At 39.7% G+C, this 15,731-nt stretch overlaps 1 protein-coding gene across 11 annotated transcripts in view; it reads right to left on the bottom strand.

Annotated features, from left to right (window-relative positions):
• Positions 1-15,731, bottom strand: part of UNC80 (unc-80 homolog, NALCN channel complex subunit) — a 180,294-nt gene that overhangs the window by 132,490 nt on the left and 32,073 nt on the right. For all 11 annotated transcript variants that reach the window (XM_067470300.1, XM_067470309.1, XM_067470302.1 and 8 more), the window contains exons 8-11: positions 4,912-5,173; positions 3,290-3,424; positions 2,346-2,562; positions 830-949 (exon numbers count right to left, since the gene is read on the bottom strand). In XM_067470300.1, coding sequence (XP_067326401.1) covers positions 830-949; positions 2,346-2,562; positions 3,290-3,424; positions 4,912-5,173 — 734 coding nt within the window. The remainder of the gene's footprint in view (positions 1-829; positions 950-2,345; positions 2,563-3,289; positions 3,425-4,911; positions 5,174-15,731) is intronic.

Raw genomic sequence — 15,731 nt, 5'->3', positions numbered from 1 at the left:
TGGCTTTGAAGGGAGAGGGTGACAGATTTTTGGGTGAGCACAGATTTTTACTGACAGAGAGTTTTAGGACAGGTGATTCTACATCTATTTGGCCAGAAGGGTCAAAGTAGACACCTGGGGGCTTGTGTTGGATTGAGAACACAAGTGTTTTACTCTTTGGGGATTAGAGTAGTTTAGCTGTTAGTGAACTCTGTTAAGAGGGAAGCTATTTACTCTGGAGACAACCGGGCTTGGTTTGTCTGAGGGACTCACGGCTACTGGATCAGGGTAGAGTGAGTGATCTAATTCACATTTAAGTTCGGGAACCTATTCTAGTAACCACTAAGATTATTGTGCTCTGTAACCATTTAAGCTTGTGTGCCTTGGTAAGAAGACAGTTGTTTGTTTCAAATATCTTAATAAACTTATTCTCTAGTTCACTGTTTAAACAGCCTCAGCATTGATTCATTCTATAAGATTAGTTCCAGTGATTTTCAACATCTTTACAATTCAGTCATTTGAAGGGAGCCAAAAGGAAGAGCTGATGTATAAGAGGATGTACCTCAGAGACAACAACATCTTTAGTTTCCCAAGTTCCCTTGGGTGGTGGCAGCTACTACAATCAGTCCATACACGTTACCTCATCAATCATTTACATTGCTCCATGCCAAGTAACATATACCACCAGATTGATAGTTGTGGGATCTGTAGTATTTTGAAGATTTCTTTCCCCGTATGTGTGATCCTTGTTGTTATACTCTTCTTTAAATAAACTTCTACTTACTGGATTTTCTGGACAGAGTGTTGTTTGTTGTGAAAAGGTGATTCAGGACTCTAGTGCAACACTTACCATGGCTGTTGGAATGATCCGGCATATCAGTTACCAATGTATGATGGGAATGGGAATGCCTTGCACTCAGGCTCTCCATCTCTGTGGCTGCATCAGAGCTACCCCGTCTGGTAAACCTCCCTACAGCAAAACAAACAAACAAACAAACAAAAAAAAAAACAGAAGCACTTAGTTCAGTTGATGCATCAAAAAGTAGATTCTTTTGGAAAAAAAGAGGGAAAAGAGCTGGGATTTGTGATATAGAGCAGCAATCTGTTTCTCTGTGCATTCTCACTATACAGGTTACAACTTGTGAATATTTTCTTGGCTGATTAATTATATCCCTGAGATGTGAGGTGATGGTAGACTGCCACCATAACTGGCACCCACAAACTGCATTAATACTATTTGAAAAAGATTTCTCTCTAAATTGCATTGTTCATATTACCAAGCAAGTAATTGCTTCGGCTGAACAAAATAGGATATAACCATAACTAAAAAACTTTTCTAGGAAATAGATATAATCAGTCATCATATGTAAATAATACTATAGTGACTCCTATAGTGACACTTACATATGACTCCTCGTTCCAAATGGGGGTGAGAGGAAATCTACCCATAGGAAGGGAAATTCACTCCTGTTCAGATTTACATACAAACCCAACTTAGGAACAAACATACAGAATCTATCTTGTCTGTAACCCAGGGACTGCCTGTACCTCATTCAAGTCTTTCCCAATTCCTACTTTTTTAGATGAATGGCCTTGTATTAGTAAAGGGGAGAGTGGGGGCTAGCATTGTTTATAAGATCTAACAATTAATTAAGGAATACATTGGGTTAATGAGATAAATACTTTGATTGTAAATTCCTTCATGCCAGGGAGTTGGATTGAATAGCCTTGTGGTTTCTTCCAACTATATGATTCTATGTTGTGTCTTCCCCTAGTTAACATCAACTAGTTAGTGGGGACTTGGGGTTAACTATGCACACAGCCATATAGGTCTTTTCCCCTGAGCTCCTGTAGTCTTTTGAAGCATGAAAAACAATCTGCTATGGGAAATTTCAGGTTTTTAGGTTACATATAAAAACTATAACAATGGGAAGAGCTGGTATACAGAGTAGTTTCAGTAATAGACCAGGACTTTGGAAGACTAAGTTTTAAATCCCCTCACTCTTACCACATTCTCAGTCTAAAAGGAAGGCAATGGCAAACTTGCTTATATAGGTTCCCCATATAAGTCAATAGAGAGGCACAACAACAACAAAAGACAAGGGAAATGAAGCATTTGCTTATAGTTCTGCTTTAGAAGTTCCTTCTGTAAGTTCCTTCTTATGATCAAACAGACTGTAGAAATGTGAAGTTACAATCTGGCATAAATAACAGCATGAACAACCTAGCAATTTCTGTAAGGATTAGATTAGAAAGTATGCAACATTATTATGAATTGCAAAGTTTATCCCTACTGGCTAGATTTAGAAAATGCCAAACTTAAGGCTGAGAAAACTATCTCCTCTCAATAATGTGTTTTTATTCACCTAAGATAGTGGTTTGCCACCCTCCTCTCTCCATGCCCCGTCTCTCTTCCCCAATCCCAGAGAAACTGCCAAAGGAGAAAGTGCTCCGAGTGGGTGACACATCCAAATGGTCTTCATGGAGCAAGAAGGGAACTCCCATCCGTCGTTGCCGTTTCTTCCCCATGTGATGGAAAGGAATCGAGCCCTTGCGCTCACGATCTTCTTTGCGGCTCTTGAACTGTAGGAAGAATGAGGAAGGGGAAATTTGAGTACTAAACCCATAAGGAAACTGTAGTGAGATTGACAAGAACAAAAAGATACGCACTGGAATAAGAATGGAAAGGGTTCAGAGAGATGCGGAATCATTCCCTAGAGTTTTAATTCCTGAACCCAGAACAGAAATGCATTTTACACCAATAATTATAATTTTCACTCAAGTTCATAGTTCTAGAGGAGGATGGAAAACTCAACATTTGATATTGGTTATAACAAGTACACAACATTTCTCAAGATGTAGCAGTAGTTGAGCTGATGGACCAAATCTGACCACTTGCCTAGTAGTAGCAGTGGGTGGCTTCTACGTCAATGTGACAAACTCAAGAAAAAAAGTATATGGAATCAAGGGAAAAAATGCAGAGTTCATTTCAATGAAGATGACCACTTTCATCTAGTCTGAGTAGTCTATAACATTATTACTTATTATTATTTTATTCATTTATATCCTGCCTTTCTCCTCATAATGGGATTCAAGGTGGCTAACAATGTATTAAAATAATGCAAATTAAATCATGTGATTTATAAACACTTTATATGTTACAAAAGTAAACATTAAAATATTTTAGGGCATTAGAAAAGCTTGACTCAGACATTTACACCAGCGCCATGCAGCATTAAAAACCCAATCTTTATCAGTATACATCCTTATCTGTTAAGAGACCAAAAATGGGATTTATAGCTTAACTCACCTTCTTAAAAATATTCATTCCTAAATCTGAGGAGAGGTCTGGAACTGCAGGTCTCCGCAGGTTGGTTAATGACACTTTGGCAAAAGCTTCTGTGCTTAAGGATTTTTCTTCCTCATTGCATTTCATTGTGAGATCCTACACGCCCACAAAAACACAACAAACAGGATAGCTGGATTAGCGATTACAATATCTGGCATTACTTCATTGTTGTTGTTGTTGTTGTTGTTGTTGTTGTTGTTGTTGTTATTTGAAACACAACAAGATGAGTCCACAGCAGACAATATCACTCTGCTGGCTGTTGTATTGGATCACACGTCGGACACTTCCCACCACTTGGCCTTTGTGATGAAGCCCCTAGTCCAGCACCTCAACCATTTCACCACACTGGCTCCATCTGTTACTTATTTGAACATGCAAATCAATATGCTGTCCCATTATCATTGCCCCAAGGCAAAAATTAATCTTTAAAAAAATCATCAGATGTGTAACAAAAGTCTTCTAAAGGCTATTACTATATTCTTTAACTCTCTACTATTTAATGATTTCTAGATCTACTGTCTATGACTTTAAAAATAACCATATTTTCTATGACTTAAAAAAACCCATCAATTTGATAAAAAGTAACATAAAACATGGAAAACATTACTTAAAATACCTCTAACAGTGTCCTTAAGAAGTATGAAAAAATATACTGTAAACATTATTCATGGCACAAAAATAGTAATAGCATTCCTACTCAGCCCCATTTTAGAATGTAATGTAATGCAATTTTTTCTACATATTCAACATTCCAAGATCTGATCATTTATCTAAATATGATTCTCTGCAGCGTATTATCCTAATATCCTTTAGAGTTCTCAAAAATCATTTGGATCATTCCATAAAGAAAAAAGAGCAACTGTTTAGATAATAAAATTTGCAATTATTGGGCTATGACACCAGGGTTTGAGTCCCCAGTTGGCCATGGCATCTCATTGGGTGAATTTGAGTTAATCAGGCGACCTCATCAGATGGTGTGAATTGAGCATCCTAGGATACTTTCACCCCATCTAAAGGATGGAGCCCCACACTGGAAATCACAAAACATTGGTGAAGGCTCTGCCCCCAAACAAAGCTAAAAGCAGACGCTTTCACTCTAACACAGGAGGCTTCCTGTGTTTTGATGGCTCCAAGGGAGCCAGCACAGGGCCTAGTTGGGAAGGCAACACTTTCCCCATGTGATGGGGAAAGTGTAGTGGAGAGCGAGCTGTGTGCAGGGCAACAGATTTGCCCCACTGCTCTCCCTTTCCTCCCAGATGCCAGACGAAGCAGAACGCTTTGCTTGGCCTTTATGATGAGGCCCATATGCTCTCAGTCCCAGAAAATCCTGTGATAGAATTACATTGTGCTCGTTATATGCTTGAAATGTCTTTAAGCACACAACAACAACAACAACAACAACAACAACAACAACAACAACACAGCTCTACTCCCACCCACAGCTATATCTTCTTATGTCTTCTGTGTAACCATTAGAATTGATGGGTGCATCCAGGCTGCTGACAACATCTTATGACATAAAATTGTGAACCACAATAGCCACACAATCTTCAAGAGTCAGTGGTATAAGACATGGCCTTCACCTGTGTTTTGTGAGTGTTCACCAACGACGGAGCGGCAGCCACCATGGAGCTGCTGCGGGGCCTTGGCAGCTGTGGGACATCTGGCTCAGGGGACTTCTCAGGCTTTTCCTCTAACATATGGCGGAGCCTCTGGAGGTAATACATCAGGGACCACTGTGTGCCTTCCTCAGACCAATGTGGCTGAAGCAGACATCGCAAGACTGCCACGTCAAAGTAGGTGGCATACCGAGACTTCTGGCATGGTGGGATCACCAAAGACACCCTGTAACAAATGAAAAAGAGAGGAGTGCTAGGAAAGATAAAGCTCCCAGATGCATGTGTATATACAACTAACTAGTCAGAGAATTAGTCAGAATACAGCAAAGCTGTGTGTGTATGTGTGTGTGTGCGCGCGCATAAAATTGCTACTGTTAACATTGATCTTAATAACTAAAATTTTATATTGGCCTAAACTGAACACATTCTGTAAGCTCAATCCTGAAATCAGGACAAACCATTTATATTTAAAATTAGTAAACACAATTTAATATAGAATGATGATTTAAATATACCTTTTATTTCAGGGCTTAAGATATCAACAATAATAATGAGATATTTAACACAGAGCCAGGGAAAGATTTTAAATTATGGAGAGGGAGTTGTAAGTTTTTTTTTATTTTGGTCAGTGACCAACATTAAAACAGATGGCAAAAGGTTATTAAAACATACTTCAGACATAAAAACATAGTTTTTAAAAACAAAGTTAAGAATAGTGAAGCAGGAGAGTTAGAACAGTGTTAAATATTTGCATATTTAAATAACAGTGATAAAAGCCGAGATAAAAGTAATGAAACCTTCTTAAGACTATGACAGCATCCCGTACTGGGAAACTGTTGCTGCTGCACAAGAGTTGGCAACTTTGGCTGTAATTTCAGAAGACTGGTTAGCCAAAAGATAATACCGGTCTGCCTAGTATACTGTATAAAATCAGATTAATAAAACGGTCATGAAGGTTTTGATGTTGTTTTTTATTTATTAATTCGTTCCCCACTTTTTATGACCTTATGGACCAGCGCATGCCAGAACTCTCTGTCAGCCATTGCCAACCCCAGCTCCTTGAAGTTCTGAAGGTCTCTTTAGAAAAAATATTACAATAAAATGTGCCCCACCATTTTTACCATCACAGTTTCTGCTTTATCATCAAACCCACCAGACAACATTAATCTGTTACTTCTGTCAGAATAAGTTTCAGACATCATTTAAAATATTTTATGGTGAAAAATCACCTTCTGGAAATAAGGGTCTTCAGGATCCCATGGAATGTACTAAATTCTTTTGAATCCAATAGTTTCACAAATCAAACAGATAATGCTTGAGGACCCAATAATTTAATATGATTTCCTTCTGTTTCATGGGTACATGTGGTGAGCATGCTCCGTTTAGATCTAGAGCTGTATAACATATCATAGGGAAAAGTAGGGAACTTTATTCGATAATAAAAATCCCAACGCTGCTTCACCAAATTATAACGACCACACAGCAGCCTACCAAATTATAACGATGACACCACTACAGATTAGCTCACCAAAAATATAGAGGGAGAATAGTTGTTGAACCAACTGTCTATTTAGAAGTTAAGAACTGGGAACCACTGGAACTGAGAGACTTAAAACGATTATTTAAAAGATTTCCACTGCCACCATATTAATAAACAGGCTGAGGTATTACTGAGAGATTGTTCTGTGACCCACTCTGAGTCACTATAGTTTTCTTAGAGGCTGTTAGAAAGCTGACTTAAATAATGCTTTGACCACAAAGGTATTTACACTGAGGCTGGTATAAGTTGATAAAAATAACAAGAACGTTTTTTGAACAGGCTTGAATAATTCAGGTACAAATGCTTATTGGTTTCAGTAAGGTTCTGGCATACAAAGCTTGTGGTTATGTTTGAGAAGAGATCTTAAAAACTTCTGGGTTTCAAGTCTTAAAATTTCAACACAGAAAATTACTTCAGGAAATGAATTTCTGAAAGTAACTCCCACAAAAATCCCCCTTAGGAATCTAGCCAAAAACCAGACTTAGTCTTCCTTAGGAAAAGAACAGACCACTAACGGGGTACTGCTCCACAAAACAGTATTCCAGCTATTTCTTCAATAACTGTTGTGAATACTACACAAAAGACTGACCCAAACGTCTTCTTCAAAACCCAAACTGCTCTCTACCCATTCCAAACTTCAAACTCCCAACTGGCAAACTGGGAACTCAAACCTCAGTTTAAAAGTCACTTTTTTCCTTCGGATACTTAGGCTCCCATCTTCCTGACCAATCCTAGTCTTCTGGTTTTCCCTCCAAGACTAGAACACACCTCCTTAAGGCAAACCTAACCTAAGATGGCGTCTCCCGGTCTCCCTTCTCCAGAATGGATGCCGTGGCCTCACCAGGCCCATGCTCTTAGACCTAAGCTAGCCTGCCAAGGTAAGGGATTCATTACAAGCTGCCAAGTTATAGCTGGACTTTTGTTTTTGGTTCTTGGATTAAACCCAATGATGGACACTTTCTGGGGAATAAAACCAATTGAAAGTCACTGTGTGCATGGCATTACAAGGACTAAGTTGTCAATCTAATATGAACTGGATTCTTTCTCCTGTAATAATTGATTAATTGTATAATTAGAAAAAACAGTAACCTTTCCCATTCAGGTGATAATTCAAAGATGTTTCATAAAGGAGTATTTATTTTGCCAGAACCTCAGACAAAAATGCTACTGATTGATGTAAGTGTTTACATCATTGCTATCAATGAATCCCTCCTCCAGGGAATGCCTATTGAAATGTGACTAATCATCCACATCTTTACTGCATGATTCATTAATTAATGAGTCATCCCTGTTAATTGATTAATGCTTTCAGCTCTGTTTGTGTCAAACCCAGAGACACTGAATCAAATGAATTTTCTACAAAAGCCTTGTAGAGCATATAAAAACTCTTTCAAGCATGAGATTGCCACAGATTGCTGCCACAGTCTTGTCTGCTTTTTTCATATCAGTTGTAGTCATATCAGAGCTGGCCCTATGATTAGCTAGTGGGGCAGTTGAAGCATGTGGAAAGTGATTAGTGGAAGGGGGAATAACAGTGGCAGCCTCCTGACCATGCCCCTAGTAGGGCTGGGCGGTTTCGTTTCGTTAATTCGTAATTCGTTAATAATTCGTTATTTTTTTCAATTACAAAACGATAACAAACCATTCTGGAGCAATTATTTAAAAAAACGAATTTTCAAAAACGTTTTGTAAATGCTTCGTATTTCGATATTGTATTCGTTTCGTTATTGTTTTGAGGTCGTTTCGTTATTATTTCCGCATGTCTGGGCCAGTTTTATGGTTTAATTAGTGAAAAAAAATTATAATATCACACCAACAGTCAACAACAGAGGGAGAGGGAAGCTTCAGAAGGTTTTGGAGGTTTTTTAGCGTATTTCGTGGTCGCGTCCGCCATTAACAAATCGATTCGTTATTGTTTCGGAAATCGATTCGTTAATTTTTTACCATTTATGAAATTTCGTAAATATCGAACTTTTTAAAAGGAAAATTTTGTAATTATTTTAAATATCAAAACAAAAAAAAACCCCAAATACAAATCGATTTTAGAAACAAATTTTTCCGTTGTTACCCAGGCCTAAAAAACAGTCAATTATTTCTTAAATCATTGTGATCCATTGTTGAATGGATCTTGCCATTAAATGCGCTTTCCCAAAAATTTAGTTCAAATTTACTATTTGTTCCTATTGATTCTAGTACTGACTTCAAGACCAACCCAAAACTACTCTTTTCCATCTTCTACATGAAAGACCTTCAGATATTTGAATGCCTCTTTCATCTTCAAATTAAGAAATGAAAGAGCATCCCTCCCCCCCCCCCCCGATGTGTGACAGGAAGTTGCTGCTAAATGTGAGAGAAATAAGGTTGAACACTGTGAAAGCCACCCACTACATGGCTACCAGCCTCCTCCCAATAGACACAAATCAAGGAAAAGCATTATGAGAACTACCACTCCTCTTGGCGTCCCTCCAGCAACAGCAAGGGTATCCCTCTGGGCAGCTAAACCAGGATATCCCAACTGGATGGCCCCCCACGAGGGTCTTCCTCCAGGGGCAAACCAAGAATGGGCAACCTGGAAGTCCCTGAACAGACTGAGAAGTGAAGTGGGCAGATCAAAAGACAACCTGGCAAAATGGCACTACCTAAAAGAATCTCACACCTTGTGTGACTGTGGAGCAGAACAGACAACTCCGCATCTGTATTGTCGAAGGCTTTCATGGCCGGAATCTAATCACCTCTCAACAAAAGATTGCCCCAGGCACTGCCAGGACATCAAATGTTAATCAAGGTGGTCAGTTGAAACATTCACACCTAGCTCCAGAAGACAAGAGTCCTTTGTCATTCCGCAGATATACAAACCCTTTTTCCTAGTTCACTACCTCTGAGGATGCTTGCCATAGATGCAGGTGAAACGTCAGGAGAGAATGCCTCTAGATCATGGTCATATAGCCCGAACAATAGATGGATAAACCTACGACAACCCAACTCCGCATCTGTATGCTTGTCCACTATGCCCTGCCTGATGTACAGAGAAAGAATTGTTGGAGGCTACAGACAATGCCATTGCTGTTGCCCGTTATTGGTCAAAAGATATTTAGCCACCTGCGCTCCTTCTATTTTTATCGGTTTTATACTAATTTATGCAATGCTTTTGATACGAAATAAATAATCTCCCAATTTAATCTTCCCTTCTCCATGCAAAATACAACCAACTCTTTCAACTGTTGCTTTACATCCAGTGGACAATCCTGCAAAGTCATTCTGAATTTTCTTCAATAAGTATACTCCTTAAAGAACTATCTGCACATTTTAAGTCTTTTTGTTATTATTATTTTTATCCTGGAAGATCTGTGAGAACTGAATTTTCAGGGGAAATAAGCCTTGTAAAATGTACCTATTTAGTTTTAAATTGTTTTCATTTGTTTTAGCAAATTTCAACGTCATGGTGTTTCATAAATTTTTAACTTTTGCCTGCTACTCATTATTAACTACTAGTCGTCCCCTGCCACGCCTTGCTGTGGCCCACATGGGGGTTCTATGTGGGAGGTTTGGCCCAATTCTATCAATGGTGGGGTTCAGAATGCTCTATGATTGTAGGTGAACTATAAATCCCAGCAACTACAACTCCCAAATGTCAAGATTATATTTTCTCCAAACTCTACCAGTGTTCACATTTGGGCATATTGAGTACTAGCTGTCCCCTGCCACGCGTTGCTGTGGCCCAGTCTGGTGATCTGGAAAATAAAGTAATGGTTTCTAATATATGTAATTCCTTTATGCTTGTGGGTAAACAGTATTCCTTGTTGTTTCTTTGTCAGCGTTGATGTGGAGATTGTCTGGTTTGCCTACTCTGGACCATGCAACATATTATTGTCCTTCTTTAGGGGTCCCTTTCAAATCTCTGACACTATATCTCTCTGTGTGTGAATCTATCTATATCTATGGCTGGATGGCTCTTTGTCAGGAGGGCTTTGGTTGTTTTCTTGCCTTGATGAAGGGAGTTGGACCGGATGGCCTTAAGTATTTTATGTTGGTCACAGGGGTACTGTGTGGGAAGTTTGCCCCGATTCTGTCGTTCGTGGGGTTCAGAATGCTCTTTGATTGTAGGTGACTACAAATCCCAAATGCCAAGGTCTTTTCCCCCCAAACTCCATCTGTGTTCATTTTGGGGTGTATTGAGTGCTTGTGCCAAATGTGGTCCAGTTCCATCATTGTTTAAGTCCTCGGTGCTCTCTAGATGTTTGTGGGGTTCAGAATGCTCTTTGATTCTAGGTGAACTATAAATCCCAGCAACTACAACTCCAAAATGTCAAGGGCTATTCCCCCCAAACTCCATTTGTGTTTATATTTATGCGGAGTATTTGTGCCAAGTGTGGTCCAGAGCCATCATTGTTTGAGTCCACAGTGGTCTCTAGATGTAGGTGAACTACAACTCCAAAACTCAAGGTCAGTGCCCACTAAACCCTTCTAGTGTTTTCTGTTGGTCAGGGGAGTCCTGTGTGCCAAGTTTGGTTCAATTCCATCGTTGGTGGAGTTCAGAATGCTCTTTGATTGTAGGTTAACTATAAATCCCAGCAACTACAACTCCCAAATGACAAAATCATACTGTTTTGAGTGATGGTTACTCCTTGCGTTGTGAGACGTTTTGTTGCCAAATTTGGTGTGATTTCGTTCATTGGTTCTTTTGTTTTTAAGGTACTCATTATGCACAGAGCATTTTTATATAATATAGATAGATTCGTGTAGAGTTTGGTCCAGATCTATTATTGAGTCCACAATGATCTCTGGATGCAGGTGAACTACAACGCCAAAACCAAAGGACACTGCCCACCAAACCCTTCCAGTATTATCTCTTGGTTATGGGAGTTCTGTGTGCCAAGTTTGGTTCAATTCCATCGTTGGTGGGGTTCAGAATGCTCTTTGATTGTGGGTGAACTATAAATCCCAGCAACTACAACTCCCAAATGACCAAATCACTTTTTTTGAGTGAAGGACATACATTGGATTGTTAGGTGTCTTGTGTCCAAATTTGGTGTGAATTTATCCAGCGGCTTTTGAGTTCTGTGAATACCACAAACGAACATTACCTTTTTATTTATATAGATGTTCATTTTACCTCATGGAAGTCACACTGGGAAATAGGTGGGATAGAAATAAAAATAACAATAGGTGGTTATTCTGTATGTCTGCTTCATTCCCACATCAGCTCTTCTTTTCACCTAACCCAAAGTCTGTGAGTTTCCGGAGACAGACATTTAGTTGCATTTTTTCTTCAAGGACAAAATAACGTCACAGAGGTTGGACTGATAACTGGAGCAAACAACATTTATTTCTCCTTTGCCAGTTGCTAGGCAACAACTGCCCCCCCCCCCCCCAAAATCTCGCCAGTTCAGTTTGAGCTGATCAATGAGTATAGCAAATGAGGAGAAATTAATGACGCAGGCTAGAAAACCTGCTTGCAGCTTCATTGCCATAGCTACCGCCCAGCTTAGTTTCCAGCACTGGTTGCCTTATTTTTGCTGCCTAAAAACCAGCCCCTTCCACCTTGTGGTACTTTGGGCTTGTAAGTTGATTAATGGGGAGAAATGGTAAACTCAATTATTGTGGTTCAGCAAGAAAGGCAAATGTTGCATTATGTTTTTAATTGTTTATATGCACATATCTGTTGGTCCTCCCCTTCTACGTCAATGCCATGACAAAGAGGTTCTGTATTCCCACTGCCCACCAGCTCACGGCTGGTATACACTGCAGAAGAAGACCAGGGCCTGCTTTTTCATGGCTTCTTGCCACAGCATTGCTGCAACATTTAAAGTCCTTTCACTGCCAGAATAGGAACAGCCCCTTGCATCCATTCAAGACAATTGTTTAACTAACCAATAAATACTTAAATACTTAGGTAAAGGTAAAGGTAGTCCCCTGACATTAGGTCCAGTCATGTCTGACTCTGGGGTGTGGTGCTCATCTCCATTTCTAAGCCGAAGAGCCAGCGTTGTCCATAGACACCTCCAAGGTCATGTGACCGGCATGACTGCATGGAGCGCCGTTATCTTCCCGCCGGAGCGGTACATATTGATCTACTCACATTAGCATTGTTTTCGAACTGCTAGGTTGGCAGAAGCTAGGGCTGACAGCGGAAGCTCACGCCGCTCCCCGAAATCGAACCTGCAACCTTTCGATCAACAAGCTCAGCAGCTCAGTGCTTTAACCCACTGCGCCACTTACAAATATCTAAAAACGCTCCATTGTTGGTATCTGACCCCGAAAAAACTCGCAAACTATATCTATATATATAAAATGCTCTGTGCTCATCTCCATTTCTAAGCCGAAGAGCCAGCGTTGTCCATAGACACCTCCAAGGTCATGTGGCCGGCATGACTGCATGGAGCGCCGTTATCTTCCCGCCGGAGCGGTACCTATTGATCTACTCACATTTGCATGTTTTCGAACTGCTAGGTTGGCAGAAGCTAGGGCTGACAGCGGAAGCTCACGCCGCTCCCCGAAATCGAACCTGCAACCTTTCGATCAACAAGCTCAGCAGCTCAGTGCTTTAACCCACTGCGCCACTTACAAATATCTAAAAACGCTCCATTGTTGGTATCTGACCCCGAAAAAACTCGCAAACTATATCTATATATATAAAATGCTCTGTGCATAATGAGTACCTTAAAAACAAAAGAACCAATGAACGAAATCATACCAAATTTGGCAACAAAACGTCTCACAACACAAGGAGTGACCATCACTCAAAAATTATGATTTTGTCATTTGGGAGTTGTAATTGCTGGGATTTATAGTTCACCTACAATCAAAGTGCATTCTGAACTCCACCAACAATGGAATTGAACCAAACTTGGCACACAGGACTCCCATGACCAACAGAAAATACTGGAAAAGTTTGGTGGCATTGACCTTGAGTTTGGGAGTTATGGTTCACCTACATCCAGAGAGCACTGTGGATTCAAACTATGATGGATGTGGACCAAACTTGGCACAAGCACTCAATATGCCCAAAAATGAACACAGATGGAGTTTGGGGGGAAAAGACCTTGACCTTTGGGAGTTGTAGTCACTGGGATTCACAGTTCACTTACAATCAAAGAGCATACTGAACCCTACAAATGACAGAATCGGGGCAAACTTCCCACACAGAACCCCCATGACCATCAGAAAATACTTAAGGCCATCCAATCCAACTCCCTTCACCAGGGCAAGAAAACATAATCAAAGTCCTCCTGACAAAGAGCCATCCAGCCATAGATTAGATAGATAGATAGATAGTTAGATATGATTCACACACAGAGAGATACAGTATCATAGATTTGAAAGGGGCCCTGAAAGAAGTACAATGATATCTTGCATGTTCCAGGGTGGGCAAACCAGACACTCTCCACATCAACACTGACAAAGAAACAGCAAGACATACTGTTTACCCACAAGCATAAAGAAATGACATATATTAGAAACCAACACTTTTTCATTACTTTATTTTCCAGATCAACCGACTGGGCCACAGTAACGTGTGGCAGGGGATGGCTAGTAATATATAAAAACTTAGACAATAATGGTTGGAAATGTAAAAATAAGATAGGGTCATACTACCATATGTGGTGGGGCTTGCACAAAAATGCAAAATTATTGGGAAATGATACACAAAGAATGTCAAATTATTTTAAAAAGGAAATTCCCGATGAAACCTGAATATTATTTACTAGGCATGTGCGATGAAGAGCTTGTTACAGATTTGAAGACAGAAAAACGATTCACTTATTTCACAACTGCGGCTAAAACGGTCTTTGCAAAAGAATGGGAATCAGAAATAATACCGGATATAGATCTTTGGAGGAAAAAAAATACTGGACATTAAAAACATGGACAGATTAACTTTCTTGCTTAAGAAAAATAATGGCAGAGGCACAACAGACAGATTGGACTATGGTTGAAGAATATATTCAGAGAAATAATGGATAATACTGACTTAATAACCTAACTTACCAAGAGGGAAAGGACAATTTTACTAATCAACAAGAAACTATAGAAAATGATGTGAGGAAGATGAACAGAAGTCGAGAATACCCCCACCCCCACCCTTTTTTAATATATATTTTCGACATGTCTTTTCTATTTCTTAGGTAAAGGTAAAGGTTTTCACTCTGATATTTGCTGTCTTCAATTCTCTGTATAGTTTGCCTTTTGACACTAAACTGTATTTCTAAATATTAAGTTTAGGTTTTAATGACTACAATGTTAGAAAAATGCTGAACTGAACATGTTATTGGGAGATGTCACCCATCCTATATTTTTTCTGCCTAAGTGAGGCAGCCTACATATTTCCTTGCTGTAATTCATTTTGTTAGTTTTGGCCCAACTCTCTAACCTGTTAAGGTCATTTTGAATTCTGACCCTATCCTCTGAAGTATTGGCTATCCCTCACAATTTGGTTTCATCTGTAAACTTGATAAACTATTTATTCATTTATTTATTTATTTACAATATTTCTACCCCGCCTTTCTCGAACCCCGCCTTTCTCGTGACTCAAGGCAGCTTTACAACATAGGCAGCTATTCAATGCCATTAAAACAATGTAAAAATTACAAACAGAATTATAATATATACATTAAAACCTTTAAAAACATCTAAAACCACTACCTCCGCTATTAGCCTCGTCGATCAAAAACATTGTCTAAGCCATTCCAGTATTTGATTTCACATAGTTTCGTGTTTATCTATTGCACTAGGTTCCCAAAGGCTTGTTCAAAAAGTCATGTTTTCTAGCTCAGGTGGGAAGGGGCTGATCTAATATCCCTAAGGAGACTGAGGGGCCACCACCGAGAAGACCTTGTCTCTCGTCCCCGCCAATCACACCTGTGGAGAAGGCGGGGCAGAGAGCAGAGCCTCCCCAGATGATCTTAAACTCCTAGATGGTTCATAGGGTTCATAAACATGGTTCATAAACATATCCTCTAAACCTTCACCAAAGTCATTAATAAAGCTGTTGAACAGTACTGGGCCAGGACCAAACCCTGTGGCACTCCACTAGTCACTTCTTTCCTGGATGAAGGAGAACCAATAATGAGCACCCTTTGGGTTCAGTCTTCATTGTCCAGACATCATAAGTGGAGTGACTTCACTTTCTTTGAGGATAAGGGAGAGAGAAGGGGAGAACCATGTCCACTCACATCACATAACTACCAGGATAGTGGACCTGAAGCAGAATGAAATGATCACAACTAAACAGTAGTTGAACAGC

This window comes from Anolis sagrei, chromosome 1 (genome assembly GCF_037176765.1).
Source record: "Anolis sagrei isolate rAnoSag1 chromosome 1, rAnoSag1.mat, whole genome shotgun sequence".
Taxonomy (NCBI): domain Eukaryota; kingdom Metazoa; phylum Chordata; class Lepidosauria; order Squamata; family Dactyloidae; genus Anolis; species Anolis sagrei.
This window is presented reverse-complemented; position numbering and strand designations above follow the sequence as displayed.